The sequence below is a fragment of the Crocuta crocuta genome, unplaced genomic scaffold (genome assembly GCF_008692635.1).
Source record: "Crocuta crocuta isolate KB4526 unplaced genomic scaffold, BGI_CrCroc_1.0 scaffold166, whole genome shotgun sequence".
NCBI lineage: Eukaryota > Metazoa > Chordata > Mammalia > Carnivora > Hyaenidae > Crocuta > Crocuta crocuta.
The window spans coordinates 3340839-3357866 of record NW_027531018.1 but is presented as its reverse complement, the minus strand read 5'-3'; the positions used below and the strand labels follow the sequence as shown (position 1 = coordinate 3357866).

The 17028-nt window shown below is 37.8% G+C and overlaps 1 protein-coding gene across 3 annotated transcripts in view; it reads right to left on the bottom strand.

The window, feature by feature from the left end:
* The window catches only part of RBM46 (RNA binding motif protein 46), a 50068-nt gene extending 35526 nt beyond the window's left edge, over positions 1-14542 (bottom strand). For all 3 annotated transcript variants that reach the window (XM_077770941.1, XM_077770942.1, XM_077770943.1), the window contains exons 1-2: positions 14458-14542; positions 116-277 (exon numbers count right to left, since the gene is read on the bottom strand). In XM_077770941.1, coding sequence (XP_077627067.1) covers positions 116-266 — 151 coding nt within the window. In that variant the 5' untranslated portion in view covers positions 267-277; positions 14458-14542. The remainder of the gene's footprint in view (positions 1-115; positions 278-14457) is intronic.
* Positions 14543-17028: the final 2486 nt, after the last annotated feature.

Sequence of the window (17028 nt, the reverse complement as noted above, 5' to 3'; positions counted from 1 at the left end):
ATTACTAAGGTCTTAAAGCAGTTATAAGAAAAAAATTTCTGTTTGGGATACTTATGATACATACATCTAACGTATATTAAAGATTCAATTTTTTTGAACATTAATACATCCACACCTGGGGGAGGACCACCAAATTTCCTTTGCCCATTTTCTTGAACCATGTTATAACCAGTCTTTTCCATCAAAGCAAGTAATGCTGCTTCATTCTGAGTACCAGTTCTGACTTTACTGCATCCATTTGTTCCATCTACGTTTTCTTCATTCATGGTTGTAGTTCCTAAAACAAAATTCAAAAAACAGTGTTTATGACATGAAGCACCAGGGATCTATGAAGGATTGCTCTGGGTTGCAGGAAACCAAAGACAGTGTGGCTGCTAACATCTGGTGATCACTGTGGTCCTGCCCACAAAGTTCTGCTCCACAGTGGAAGCTAGAAACTCCATTTAAAGTCACTGATCAGGGGCGCCTGGGTGGCTCAGTCAGTTAAGCATCCAACTGCAGCCCACATCATGATCTCGCGGTTCATGGGTTTGAGCCCTGCATCGGGTTCTGAGCTGGCAGTTCAGAGCCTGGAGCCTGTTTCAGATTCTGTGTCTCCCTCTCTCTCTGCCCCTCCCCTGCTCATGCTCTGTCTCTGTCTCAAAAATAAACTACGAAAAAAGTTTTTTAAATAAAAAAAATACAAAATAGAGTCACTGATCAATGGAAACCAACTTGACAATAAACTATAAAAGAAATAAATAAAGTCACTGATCAATTAAGCAGTAACTTTAGAAGGTCTAAGCTACAAGAAAGGGAGGCAAAAGTAAAACTGAGGAAAAAACACAAGTTAAGTGAAAAGGAGTTAGAGAAGAAAGAAGAAAGCAGAAGGAGAAACAAAATAAATACACTGCCATCAGTCAATAAATGATCACTGCTGGTCTATACAGCCCAAGGTTTAAATTATTTTATCATACAGGCCACCTGGATTTTACTGTGCCTTATACTTCTCAGATAGATGTAGCCTAATGCCAATATAGCTCATGTTGTCAGCAATCTCTAAGAACTCCCAACAGTTATCTGAAATTGAACAGATGCTTGGAGTAAACAGAATTTCAAATGAGTCCCTCCCTGTTCCTAAAAGAAGCTACTAAGGAACATAGGTATCACAATAACTTGTACTCAGATCAGAAATAGGACCTACTGTGATTTCCAACTAGCAGCAGCTTAAGAATTACATCAGTGGGTGGACAGCAGCTAGAAAGAATCTGAAATCTCTGCTGACCACTGTACAGAAAAATGTGTTTTTAGTTTTTTTTAATAAACTTAATTACCATGTCCTTAGGTTGTCAGAGAATTCACATTGATCTTAAAGATTAATGTTTTGTTTCTTAATTTTATTTCTCTCTCACTTGGTGTTACTATGAACAAATACAAAAATTAAAACCCACAGTATGGCAAATGCACAGGGAAAGCCATTTTGGCTTTCAACAGAACTTTGGTAATTATAAATGGAAAGTAAGTCACTGTAGCACAGCATTTCAAAAAGTATGAAATTTTTACTCACAGCACCTCAATTTCGATTTTAGTTCTGCCATTTTCTGGCTGTACAAACTTGATCAGCTCATTGTTTCATTGCTTATTATAAAATGGTAGTACTGGGGCACCTGAGTGGCTCAGTTGGTTAAGCATCGGCTTTAGCTCAGGTCATGATCTTGCAGTTCATGAGTTCAAGCCCATGTTGAGCTTGATGCTGACAGCTCAGAGATGGGAGCCTGCTAAAAAGGATTCTGTGTATCCCTCTCTCTCTCTCTGCCCCTCCCCCATTAATGTTGTCTCTCAAGAATACATAAACATTAAAAAAGTTTTTTTTTTAAATGGGAATACCAATATAAATTATTGCAAGGTTGCTGTTAGGATTCAATGAGGCAATGATATAAAAGTCTTCTTAGAATTACCTAAGGCCAAATAAAGATTAGTTTTTATTAATACTAGAGAAGAGCACATCTTAATTTTTCATGTACCCACACTGATTTTGTTTTTGCTTTTTTCAGAAACATTTTGTGCATTTTCTCAAAGGTTGGGTGGGGGGCTGTGATATGGCAGACACATAGGTAGGGAAGAGTATTTGCATCTCTATAGCAGATAGAGGGTAAGAATGGAAAAGACATCACTAAAGAATCACTGCTCTCAAGTAAGTGAAACTGTCACTGTAGTTATACTCACTAGTACTTAGTATAGCACAATAGCTCTGAAGTCAGACTGCTTAGATTCAAATCCTTTTTTGCTTACCAGCTAAAATTTTGAGTAATTTACTTAGCCCTTTGATATCCTAAGTTACTCAGCTTTAAAATGCAAATAATGGGGCACCTGGGTGGCTCAGATAGTTAAGGGGCCAATTCTCTTTTTTTAATTAATTAATTTATTTATTTTCAATGTTTTATTTATTTCTAGGAGAGAGAGAGAGAGACAGCGTGAACAGGGGAGGGTCAGAGAGAGAGGGAGTCACAGACTGAAACAGGCTCCAGGCTCTGAGCTGGCAGTCAGCACAGAGCCCGATGCGGGGCTCGAACCCACGAACCGCGAGATCATGACCTAAGTGAAAGTCGGACGCTTAACGACTAAGCCACCCAGGCGCCCCCTCTTTTTTTTTATTTAATTTTTTTAATGCTTTATTTTATTTTGAGAGACAGAGACCTAGAGTGAGTGGGGGAGGGGCAGAGAGAGAGGGAGACACAGAATCTGAAGCAGGCTCCAGGCTCTGAGCTGTCAGCACAGAGCCTGATGCGGGGCTCGAACCTACGGACTATGAGATCATGACCTGAGCTGAAGTCAGACACTTGATCTCTGACATCAAAACCATGTTGGACTCTGTGCTGACAGCACAGAGCCTGCTTGGGATTCTCTCTGTCCTCCTCTCTCTCTGCCCCTCCCTGACTTGCTTCCACTCTGTCTCAAAATAAATAAATAAACATTAAATAAGTTTTAAAAATACATAAAATGAGGATAATACTGCTTATCTCATACCTTCTATGAATGTTAGCACAAATACTAATTTTATGCATTTATTGGAACCTTTAGAATCACTAAACATCTAGGAATAACTATAGCTTAAAATCCAGATATTTATCGTTACAGTAACCAATTTCAGAACAAAGTATGACACCAGATAGAATTAGGCTAACAATAAGACTCAGAAGAGGTTCAGTTTATTTACTAGCCTAATATAAAACCACAGAATTTCTACACATTATCTCTAGCTTCTACAACTACTAAAAGGGAATCTCAACCTTGCAAAAAGAAAATACTATTTCCACAGATGAAATATTGGAGGCTAACAAAGATAAATTATCCAAGATCACAGAGCCAGAAAGCGGCACAGACAGAATTCAGTCCCAGGTTGGCCTGATCTCAAATATCCCCTCCTGCCAAGAAAATGATTTTGACATACCTTTTGCCACAACATTACCTTAAAAAGTCCTTCAAAAAACAAAGAAGCATCCAAATTGACTTTTATGCAAGTGGAATATGCAGAAATTATAAATTAATATACCTTAGTCATGTGACTTCTACAGTCCCTCCTAGTTGTAAAATATTTTCTGAGTGGTGAATATAGCTACAAACACATTCAAATCACACACCACACACATACAATCTTTTTACAGTCTAAAGTTCTTTTCAAGCTATTATATTGCATTCAACGGAGTAATTCTGAAGAAAACAAGGCAAGAAAGTAGCCCCTGGATCCATATAGTTTCTACCAGGCATCTACCTAATTTCCTTAAACTTACTAGCCCAGTTTTCTTTATGAACCTAAGATTCATTTATCAAACTAACGAATGTATTGAGAATCAGANAGTCGGAAGCTTAACCAACTGAGCCACCCAGGCGCTCCTGAATGTCATTTTAACTTCTAAATCTGTTTGAGTTCCTTCGTGTTTTACATCTCACCAATTCATTCATTCAACCAATAAATACCACCACAACAAACATACTCCCTTTCCTACAAACTGTCAGAGAGTTTCACAATCTGAGTTAACCCAAAGTCTTCCTTTGACTCACAGCTATCAGTCACAAAGACTTGCATATTTTACCTCTGAATAGATCTTGAAATCAATCTTTTCCTGTCCATCCCCACAGTCTGTTCTCAATTATTTTTTAATGGAATTAGTACTAGATTCCTAACTGTTGTTACAGGTTTTAGTCTTGTGCCTTCAAACAAAATCTCCATGATGCTGTTAAGGTGATATCTAATCATCTTAAGTTGTGACTACAAATCAAAACTAAGGGAAAAAATGAGTACACTTATGTTTTAGTCTTAGAATAAAGAAAGTCTTTCTAAAAAATGAACAAAAAATCCTCAAAGGAAAATATTACTGTATTATTTTTACTACATAAATATTAACTATTATTTTAGAAGGCAAAGAAAACAAACCATGACAGAAAATCACAAACAGGGAAAAATGATCTGCAACACACACAGTTAAGGCTAATTTAAAAATAAAAAAAGAGCAGCATGGTGTCATAAGTAAGAACAAATTCAAGTACCTAAATAATGGCTTAAATGAAAATCCTGGTTCTCCCCCTTACTAACTCTGTCTTTGGGCAAGTTTGGCTTCAGTTTACTTGTCCCTAAAAAGTAGATAAAAAGAGTTTCTACCTCATAGCATTGTTGCCAGGATTAAGCATAAAGGGCTTAAAACAGTATTTTGCATATAAGCACTATACATGCATTTACTCTCTAATTAATATATGAAAATAAAGTTAACTTCTGATAAAATATTGTGTAATAAATTAATAATTAATAAAATCATAAGAAAAACACAAACAGCAGACCAAGGATTGCAAACTCAGACTCATTCACTTCTTCAACAAATGTTTGTTGAGCACCAACTGTGTGCTGGTACTATTCCTTATGTCTGGGATACATGAGTAAATAAAAGAGCAAAATTCCTCCCTGGCATAGCCTGTTCACCAATGGAAGAAAACAAGCAATAATAAAAGTAATAAGTAAGTAATACATGTTAAAAGGTAATGTTGGGGGGGCAGGGATAGGACACATGGAAGGGATCAACAGAAAACAGAAGACAGGGTGCAATTTTAAAGAGGATAACTATGGGGCACCTGGGTGGCATCACTGGTTAAGTGACTCACTCTTGATTTCAGCTCAAGTCATGATCTCATGGTTTGTGGGTTCAAGCCCCACATCAGGCTCTGTACTGACAGTGTGGAACCTGTTTGGGATTCTCTCTCTCCCCCCTCATTCTGCCCCTCCCCTACTCATACTCTCGCTAGCTCTCTCTCAAAATAAATAACATGGTTTTAAATAAATGATAAATAAATAAATAAATAAATAGGATAACTAGTACTGACCTCAATAAGGAGGTAACATTTGAGCAAGGAATTAAGAAACCTATCTATCCAGCACTCCACACAAATGGAAAAATGAGGACAAAGGTACAAGGTAGAAGTGTGCATGACACACAAAAGTTACAGCAAGGGGGCTGGTATGGTAAAGCCAGGAAGAGAATAAGAATAGTAGGAGATGGAAGTCAGAGAGGTAACAAGGTGCCACGTGACACAGACCTTGTAAGTATGGGAACGAAGGACTTCAGCTCTTACTCTGATTAATGAGGAGCCACTGGAGATTCCTGAACACAGGAGTAATATGATCTTTCCTTTTAAAAGGAGCATTTGGCTATTATAGTGGAAGTCAAAAGAAGTGGAGTGCCTAGCTGGCTCAGCTGATAGAGCATGAGACTTCTGATCTCAGGGTCATGAGCTCCAGCCCCATGTTGGATGTAGGGATTATTCAAAAATAAAAACTTTAACAAACAAAACAAGAAAGGTAGCAGCAGGGAGACCAAGGAGAAGACTACAACTAAATCTCAAGTGAGAGATGATGGTAGCATGGACCGGAGAGGGTGGTGAAGGGAAAAAGAAGTAGTCCCCAATATGAGATATATTTTGAAGATATATCCAACAGAATTTTGTGACAGACTGGATATGGATTGTGAGATAAACATAGTAGTCAAGGATAACACCAAAGTACTCACCAGAGCAATGAGAAACAGAAAGATGAGGAAGGCAGAGTTAGAACAGATTTTAGGGGTAAGATCAGAGTTCAGTTTTGAACACGGTTTTTTTATCCACTAAATGACCAACTGAAATGCCTACAAGGCCCTGGGAACAAATGTTAAATGAGCAGAAAGGCCAAGGACAAGACTCTAAGAAAAGCTGTGTAGCATTTGAAAATGACAATGACTACTCAATTCTAGTAAACTGTTTCCACAATCAAATCCAGTTTGGCCAGTTATGCCATATTTTCCAATTTTAAAGACAGAAGCCAGAAATCTGTAGATTTTTATGTGAAATCTTAATTTTTAAAATGTGAGAATCAAAGAGCTTAATTTACCACCACAACTGCAAAACTAGTGGGCTATTCATGTACATGCAGACCCTGCTTGGATGCTCTCTCTCTCCCTATGTCTCTGCCCCAACCTAGATTGCATGTATGCGCACGCTCATGCTCTTTCTCTCTCAAAACATATAACTTAATAAAAATCTTTAAAAATTAGAATATTATGCAATTGTTAGAGAATATCATAGATTTGCATGTGCTGATATGGGAAAATATCTAAGAAATATATGAGAAAAAGTATGCTGGAGAACAATGTTTACTAGTTTACCAACTGAATGTTTTATTTGAAGTTACTCATGTACACATTCACACGTTTTATAGGCATATAAAACTTTTAGAAAAATTTACAAGAAACTTTAACAGTAGTTATCATTGGTAAGTAGGAATGAGAAGTCAAAGTACCTTAACTTCTCACTTTTCTGTGACTGTCAAGAACATAGGCTACTTGTATTAAAAGCAGGAAGCCTTTTCAGGGGTTTCCCACTGTTCCTTAAATATAAAATTTAAACTCTTTAAAAAGCCATAAAGGTCCATTCCTAATCTGGCCCAGCCTACCTCTCAACTTCATTTCTTACTATATGTCAACAACGATACTTACCTATCTGCCATTTGTCAAATGTGCCAGTTCTCACATACCAGCCTCGGTGTAGCTTGCTCCCACAGCCCTTTCTCACTCACTTTGCCTTTCCTGCTCCTAATATTTTCCAGAAAAACCACCCCACCTCCCTTCTCAATGTTATACTAGGCATTCCTCTATTTATACTACTATCACAGAACATACCTCAGAGTACTGGTCTGTTGATCCCTTCTACTTCCTCCTCCCCTAAACTCTGCCAGATATCAAGAAGGGTCTAGTCTTTTATTTCCAAATTTCTACTACCACGTACACTCCCTAATATCTGATAAATATTCAATGAAAGAGACAGAAAGGGAGGGACACTGTGATTTAATTGAAAATAATAGACATGAGTGAGAGAAGACCTGGGTTCTAGTGTTTAGTCAAATCTTTGACGAATAACTTTACAACTTTCCCTTTACTTTCCTCACCTGTGAAATTCCATTTTATGTTTATTTCTGCATTCATTTTTTTAGCACCTTATATACCCTGCACAATGATAGGTAGTTTATATACATTATTTCATTTAGTACTGATAATAACTCTGTGAGATAGGTGCTATTCTAAACCATTTCAAAATTAAATTGAGACTAAGTACAGTTATAGTGCTAGGAAACTGGTAGGATAGATCGCCAAACCTATCTGCCTAAATATTGGGCTCCTAAAAAGCCCTACTTTATATTACCTTCATTTCAGATATTAAATAATCTGAGATCTCCAAAAGATGATGTGATTTGCTGAGGTCATATAAATTAAAAGCCAGCACATGAATCCAGATCTTTTCAGATCAATAATTTTTCTTTTAAACACAATTGTAACAACTACTCAATTATTTATGCCTTCTTTGGAAAACTAAAGCATGATATGTTTTAAAAAACAAAAAAAAAAAACCCTGTTATTACCTTAGAGGGAAAAAAAATCAGTCAAAAAAACTTTTTGGAAAATCTCTAATAAAATAAAATTTCAAATTTATTAGAGATCTTAAAAAGCATCTCATTCAACCACCAGGCTGATGTACACATCTTCTTTACAATATTGGTACAAAGCAGGTGCCTTCCTTACTCTTGAATTCTTACAAGAAACACTATTCCCTGGAACAACTTAACCTTGGTTAACTCTTTAAGAAAGTTCTTCCTTTTTTTTTTTTTATGTCTTTTTCTTTATTTATGAGAGTCAGAAAGAGACAGCACAAGCAGGGGAGGGTCAGAGAGAGAGGGAGAGACAGAATCCGAAGACAGGCTCCAGGCTCTGGGCTAGCTGTCAGCACAGAGCCCGACTCGGGGTTCGAACCCACGAAGCGTGAGATCATGACCTGAGGCTAAGTTGGACGCTTAACCAACTGAGCCACCCAGACGTCCCAGCAATCATCATTTCTTATATGCTTCTCATCTATAAAAGACTTTGACATTGACGTACCTGTGATATTACTGGAAAACATTTTTTTAATGATTCCTTATTAATTTTGAGGGAGAGAGAGACAGCAGGAGAGACAGAATCCCAAGGAGGCTCCGTGCTTAGCACAGAGTCTGACTCAGGGCTTGACCCCATAACTCTGGGATCATGACCTGAGCCCAAATCAAGAGTTGGATGCATAACCAACTGAGCCACCCAGGCACCCCAAGAAAGTTCTTCCTTATAATGGATCATAGTTTCTTCCCTTGCAACTTTCACAGATAGATCCTCATATTACCCTTCTGGCCAAACTGAACATGCCTCTTTCACATAACTGCACATGAAAAATGATTCTCTTCTTCTTCAGGCTAAACACTACTAATTCCTTAAATCCAGCATTTCCTAAAATGACGTCCCTGAGAGTATTAATCTAGGGGCTATTAACAGGCCTCAAAAATGTGTTCCATTCCTAAAAACATCTAAGAATGACTATATGTCTCTCTTAAGAGTATCACAACAAACATTAGCATATGAAAAGTGTCAGCTAAACAAATCTTTTAACTTTAACTCCTGTTTCTCAAACATTTCAACATGACACCCTAATTTTCCTTGCTAATTCTATTAACTTTCCACAAAGTTATTTGGAAAATGCTGCCTTAACTGCTCTTTACAGGATACATTTTGATGTTCCCTATGTTCCCTCATTGTCCTGTCTCTTTTTCCTTTGAAAGTATGGTGGCCAAAACCACAAAGATTCCATTAGTGTTCCATACAGCTGCATGATATTGATGGTTCAAATCAAGCATACAGTCAACAACACTAGATTTTTTTTACTTTTTAAAAATGTATTTACATCTGAAGAGTAAATGTGATATGCTGAAAACTTTTTTTTTTTAATAATAAAGCTACATTGTAAAAGACCATCTCCAGAGATGAGAAAAATCTGTTCAGCATTTCCTCAATTCTCCCTTCTGTGTTCATTACTATCATGATTATATATATACAGATATACATAGATATATATATACATATATATATCTATGTATATATATATATAGATAGTTCATTACTATCATGATTATATATATAATACAATATAATGTAATTATATATATGATTAAAATGATTACTACAATGAACTATGAGGATATTGTCTCTGCTATCTTTCCGTCATTTTTAGATTCTTCTAATTTACTGGCCTCACATATTTATTAAATGGCAGAATTAGGAAGTCTGTACTGTCAGCTGTGTATCTAATACTATACTTCAGGAACACACTTATGTGACATCAAATCAAATAAATAAATTTGTTATTAACAGATTCTGGTAAGAGTTAAGGTACTCTTGGGGCGCCTGGGTGGCTTAGTTAAGCGTCTGACTTTCGCTTAGGTCATGATCTCGCAATTCATGGGTTCGAGCCCCGCATCGGGCTCTGTGCTGACTGCCAGCTCAGAGCCTGGAGCCTGTTTCAGAGTCTGTGACTCCCTCTCTCTCTAACCTTCCCCTGCTCACGCTGTCTCTCTCTCTCCTAGAAATAAATAAAACATTAAAAAATTAAAAAAAAAAGAGTTAAGGTACTCTTTGACAATCAGAACCATCAATGAGATAAAGATTAATTAACCAAACCAACTTTCAGCCTTTTGTCTTTAAAAAAAAAAAAAAATGGGAGGGGTGCAATGTTTTTCTATCACTGCTTTAAAATTAAAAGCATTTTAGGGATGCCTGGGTGGCTCAGTCAGTTGAACGCCCAACTCTCGATTCCTGCTAGGGTCGTGATTCTAGGGTCATGAAATAAAGCCCCACATCGGACTCCACACTAAGTTTGGAGCCTGCTTAAGATTCTCTCTCCCTTTTTCCAACAAAAAGTATTTTAAATGATATAACTACTTTTTCTTCCATTTAAGATTGTTTTTACTCTACTAGGCTTTGACTATACCATCACTGATATATTTTCTACTAAGAAAATATCAGAATTACAAGTGGACCTTACACCTTACACATAGAAAACCAAGAGCAAATAAAACAGGCTTGCCTAAGGTCACAAAACTAGTAACTGAAAAGACCTGTGGCTTAAACTTTCAGACATTAATAAACTCTGGCTCTTTTCCATAATTTAGTCCAGAGGAACCTTAATGGACTAAACATTCCAAAGGACATGATACTGGCACATTGCACTAAAGAAAGACATCATGTTGAGAATAGGAATGTGGAGAATAGGAAAGTATGAGATTTATATTTTTTAAACATGCTGCAAGGATGAGGAAAAAAATAAGAATAGTTTAATATGCTGCCTTACATATGCTATTCACTGCCTATAAAACAATTGATAAATATACCCTCTGTTTCCATTTTACCCAAAATGTAGAAATTAATCAATACATAGGAGTTTTGTTTTTCTGTTACTCATAGCTTACTCTAAATGGCTGATTTGTGCAATCCAAACCACCCCTGCAATTACTTACTTACAGACATATATTTCGGGTCAACTCCTGTCTCTAAATTTGTATTTTTAAAGACATATATTAACTAGGGTCTCATGTTGAAACGAATGACCAGTCCCCACATTAAAGACTCTTTTTAATAAATAGACAATAACTGAAACATATGCTACACTTAGTACATTTAAAGAAATCTCCATCAAAATATTTTTTAAACTTAGTATTAGAAAAGTATAAGACACACAGGAGAGTCACCAATATCACCCTCTCTTTTGAAAGGAGTATGCTTTATATTAAAGCCTTCAAAACAAAAGTAACATACACAGATCTGTCATTCAAAAATCTAAAAATATCTAACTTTAATACCATATTTAATCTAACAAAATACATTTCTAAAAAGGCCAGAAATCAAGAACCTCAAACAGAGAATTAAAAATCAGATCTAAAACAGGCATACAGTAGCCTAATATTTGTTCCAAAATATTCCAGCATCAATCTGAAAATTACCAAAACTCCAAGAAAATACAGATGGCAGTCCTATACATTATGACAAAGCTGTCATATCAATTGAAGCTTCTAGGCTCAATTAGTACTGCTGACTCAAGGAATATGAATAAGGGAAGGAGGGTCCTCAGCAAGAGAATGACATAAACAGTACAAAAAAGGGAAGGGCAGATTAAAAGTTGTTTTACCATATATAAACTAGTATTCACAGATAAATCTTTTTTCCTAAACTTTGGACTTTCAAAGATTCCTTTCCAGCTCAGTTTCAAAATAAAATTAGAAGAAAAATTACAAAGAAAAAATTTTCTAAGCTATAAATTAGAAGGCCAAGATGGCATAGCCAAACACGGGACAGATATTCGATTAACCATTTGAATCAAGCCTTTAGCTTTAAATGCTAACTATATCTTCTAATTTTAAGAACCTTAATATATTAACAACAATAGAAATTTTCAAATCTGTACTGCTTTTCAAAATAGAAAATATATTATTAAAAAATTAATAGCACAATTTTAGCAAAATATACATGAAAATCACTTAGCTAAAGGAATTTCTATCAGCTGTGCTCAAACTACTCAAATTGACCCTTCATCTTATGAATTACTGTAAAAACTTATAAAGTGCAAATGAACATTTTATAAATTTTATTTTTAAAAACTGAATGCTATAGTGAAAAAAACTAATTTTTAAGGTATCAAAACACTTGTATTGAAAGCATATTAGTTATGGTATTCCTTAAATTACACAGTATTAAATTTCTGATTTGTTAGTTCAATTATTATGGAGTATGGAATGCTGAGACCATGGTTACCAAGTCAATGGAGGGTTTTTTTAGTGGTAACTCATTTTGGTGACAGATTGCACTATTTCCCACATGGTTGGAAAATGAGAAGGATTACTCAAAAGTGTATGTATACAGAAGTCTAACATTATTTCAAAATAAAAGGATATAGATGGATTGGTTCAATTCCATTTTAAATTATTTTTTATTAAAGAATGAGGACACATTTTTATTCCTACAAGTTAAATATATAATGAATAAAAAGTGTTGGTACTGGGTGTTTCACAACTTTTAGTAATACTGTAAAGAGCAGTATTTTTTAAATTTTATAACAATAAATATCTAAAATTTTCCACTGAACACAAAATTCTTTGAATTTAGTATAAAGATATCCACAATATAACCAAAATTATTGTATGCTACTACACAATAACACGGTGCTATTCCTTACATTAAGGTCTCCTATACGCTTTCATCCAAAATCTATTATATTTTGAACACAGAGATCACATTTTCTTCTCTCATTACTTTGTTTTAGCAACAATCAGGTAGTAAAATAAGACCAACCCAACACTAATATACAAATCTGGACAGATTTTACATCAATTATTTGATTTGTATTCACAAATCCCTCCTTAAACTGACACATCCGTTTCCTAACAACAAAAATGACACCATTAAAATATGAGGCTTAATATCAACCCATAAATTGGGCATATTCTTGTTCTTAATAATTCTTAACTCCCAATATACCCAGTAAGACACATGCTTATATTTCAGATGTTGATATGTATTATAACCTTTGGCAATAACGTTCAAATCCAATACTCTACCCTCTTAAATGAAAATTAGCAATTAAAGCAGTGCCTCAAACAGAAACTAAAGCACTGCTAATATTTAGCAACTGCAGCACTAACGGTCATCTTACTGTCCATTATGGCACACAGGTGCAAACGAATTTTTAAAAATGTTTTCTAGGTGCACCTTGGAAAGAAATCTATCATTTACAGATGATTAAGGAGTTTTAATTCTGAAAGGCTCTGTATGAAAGTCTGCCCAACTGCTCAACTATACACTGTAGTGATTCTTGAAATGAAAATTTCTTCCTGTTACTTAAATAAGGAAAATTCTACCAACACGTGAGTATGTTATTTATATATTCAACACATCCTGCTTCCTGGTTCTAACGCCATTATCAAATACAAAGCGGAAGATATTTCTAAGAGTAGCTAATTCTTATTAAAAAGCTCCTCCTGATAGTCCCTCTACAATACTGGCCTATATCAGAATCGTCGCCTATATTATAAACGCTATAGATTTGTCAAGAATATAAAGAGCTTAAAGAAACTTCAACATTAACTAAATTCACATATAAGGCAACTGGTGCCCAAAAACCTGGCCCTGGCTTCCCAGGGAGCTCACAATAACACCAATGCAAGGATTATTAATACCCAGGTCTCCTGACTCCAGGTTCAGGGGTCTTTCTAGGACGCCAAAGAAAATTTTTAAAAGGTTTGTAATTAAAACTATCTGACATTAGGAAACACAAATGGTACTACTGCGTGTATTACCGTCCGCGGCGAATTGCTGCGGCGTGTCGCGGGGTAGAAGGGGTCAGTTATCTTTCCCACACACCCGCAGCCTTCCACTGTTCAAGACCCTGCACACAAGACAGCACTTGGGGAATAAACAGAAAAGAGTCAACGGCGGAGGAAAGTTCGAGGCTCATCCCCAGTTAGCACTCCACGAAAACGACGACGTGATTGCCAAATCTCACCCAGCAGTCGGGACGCCCCGGACGTCGCCCCAAATCCTCTACAGGGGAAGCGCAGGCGCAACGACGGCCAGACACCCTTGACGTGCGGCGGCGGACGACGGAGGCAGGGCTAGGACAACATGGAGGGCAGCAGGTGGGAAGCAGGAGGAAGGTGTAGGGGAAGAGCGGAAATAAAGAAGAGAGAAAGGGCAGGGCCCTGGGGGGCGGAAGGAGCCGCCAAGGGGCCCCCGACGACACCAGGATCTGGGGGAGGGGGCGGCAGACGGCTGGGACCACGCTGCGCAAACTGGGAGGGCAAGAGCTATCTGGTTAGAAGATGCCGTCTGGGGCTGGGAAGCCGCGTCTATGACTCCAGCCCTCCCGATGCTCGACGGGACAGGGGAGTGAGGAGGGCAAATCCCGCAGACACTGCCTCCAGAGGGGCGTGGGTCCCCACTGCGTATCTGGCCTGACAGTGTATCGGACGGGGCCTTTTGCTTCCGGGAGGCAGGGTCTCCAGCCGTTACTAGCGGTTTGGCAGTGACCCCACTGTCCCCTTCCCCTCCTCACCCCTTCGGGTCTTCAAATGTTGGTCCTAAATCCCTGGGGCCAACGACCACAAACCGCCGCCACCGTTTCGGGGACCAGCCGGTCAGAGCGGGGTCGCCGCAGGGGGGAGGGGAGCCCACAGGGAGGAGCTCGAGCAGTCCTCGCGCCTTCGTTTGTCTCCCAGCAGGCGCCGCGCGCAATGGCCTAGGCAGCCCCACGCGGAGCGGAGCCTCAACCAATCAGTGACCAACCCCAGGGAGGAGTCAGGGGGTGGAGAGTGGGCGGGACGAAGGTTTTTTATCTGAATCAGCCTCTCAGAGGGCCATAAAAGTGCTTGGAGTGATAGGCACTTTAGCCAATTGGGACGAGGACAGCAAGTTTTAGGGGGCGGGCATGCATGTAATATTGCCAGGAGAAAATCCTGCCTGTTTTGTTGTGTGGAAACAAAGGCTGACTTTAACATACTTACTTTACTTAGGGGGGGCATATAGATACATTGTATAGGTTCTTCTCATTTGACGGAGTTTTCAAGTCTTAAACTCCTAGTCTGGACATCTTTCAAGGTGGGGGTGAGGGATGGGGAGGTATAAGCCTATTCTTGCTAAGGATTTGCAGATAGGGCTAGACGTATAGAAATCAGTGATTTAAATGCCTAGGAGAATGGACTGGATCGAGAGACCTAGTAATAGGTCCGATTCCACCGCTAATCAGTTTGGGGAGAGATGGCAGTGTCAGAGCTAAACAACCAGGCACTATGCTTGTGTAAAACCAACTTTCATAGATACAGTTGTGCATTATTCTGCATACACGCCTTGAATTTTGCATCCTTTGAAGATACAGCTTGAGTTTAAATGGCAAAAGGGGCGCCTGGGTGGCTCGGTCGGTTAAGCGTCCGACTTCAGTTCAGGTCATGATAACACGGTTTGTGGGTTCGAGCCCCGCGTCAGGCTCTGTGCAGACAGCTAGCTCAGAGCCTGGAGCCTGCTTCCGATTCAGTGTCTCCCTCTCTCTCTCGCCCTCCCCTGCTCACGCTATTTCTCTCTCTCTCTCTCTCTCTGAAATAAATTTTAAAAATATTTTTTAAAAAATAATAAATGGCAAAGAAAGAATAAACAGCTTTAGGAACCAATTCTGTACCCTAATAGATTCACAGAGTAATAGGACTGGAAAGAAACTAGATCACATAGTTCAGCTTTAACAAATGAAGAACTTGACCCCCAGAATAATCCATTGGGTTACACAGTAACACAGGTGCCCTAATACCCAATCTCGAGGTGCTTTCTTCCACACTAGTAATTTCAGTTTAATGTCTCCACGAATAAACGTACTAAATGCTCGCGTGTGTACTTCCCGTCCCAACCAAAGTAGGAATTAACAAGGACTTTGGAGTCTGACAGATCAGGCTAAAATCCCTGTTACCATTTTGTGGTTGTGATACAACTTCTCTGAGCCCCAATGTAAAATGAGGATTGGGAGGATTAATGAAAAATAGTGTCAACAAACATTGAGCACTTGTTGTGTGCCGGAAACAACTGTAAGCTATTTTCGCATATTAGTTCATGTAATTCTCACGGTAACTTTGGCAAAGACGCTAGTCCCATGTAGTTGCATGTTTCAGATGGAGACACCCAGACAGAGAGCCTGAGTTGTTTGTTCTAGGTCATACAGCAGGTAAGTTTAATTTGGCTATGAACTCTGCAGATATAACCATTATGCTATACTGTCTCAAAATGTATCCAGAAACAAGTGGCATAATGCCAGAGCATGTTAAGCAGAAGCTTGAGAAATACCTTCCTAAACTGCCCTCCTGTCAATGAATACCACTAATCTCATGTATATAGGCTATATACCCATTTAAGTAATAATAATAAATTAAGTAACTAGAAAACCTAGACAGAGAATGTAACTACTTGGCTGCTTTTTTTTTTTTTTAACATGCCAATTCTCTACTTCAGGAACTACAAGGGTGATAATTATTTTGTCATATTGATTACTATTTGTGACTGCTCATTCATTTCTCCAGAGATTACCCACATTATTTATTTTCATGTTGATGATGTCTCAGTTTTCAGTAAGAAATTCTAAATACATGTGTTTAAAGTTACACTAGCTGAAATTGTGTTAAAACATATTAGTCTTGAGAAGTTCAAACAACTGAACGATTTCTAGCAGTTGCTGTAAGATCCTTAAAACCTCACTAGGTGGAGATGTTATCTTACAAGGCACAAAAGATGGCTCTTGGAAGTAAGTAGCCTAGAGGATTATTTTACATTTCTAGCTTTCTTTTTTTCTTCCACCCAACACTCCTCCATATAAAGAAAAACAAACAAAGGCTTCTCAGTAGGCACTAGTCAGACCATAGAACCTTATGTAGATGAAGATAGTGCTATTTAAAGATGCTTGGAGTACTTACATTGCATGTCCTTTGGGTCATATTTCTTCTAAAGATGTATTTCTAAAGATGTATTTTTCAAAGGCTATAAAAACTATATTCTCTGTATGTAAAAGTAAAGGCATGGCCTTTAACTTTATTTCCAAAGGCTCATAGAAAAGAGACTATTAAATACCTTTACCAACTAGAATTGTTTTTCA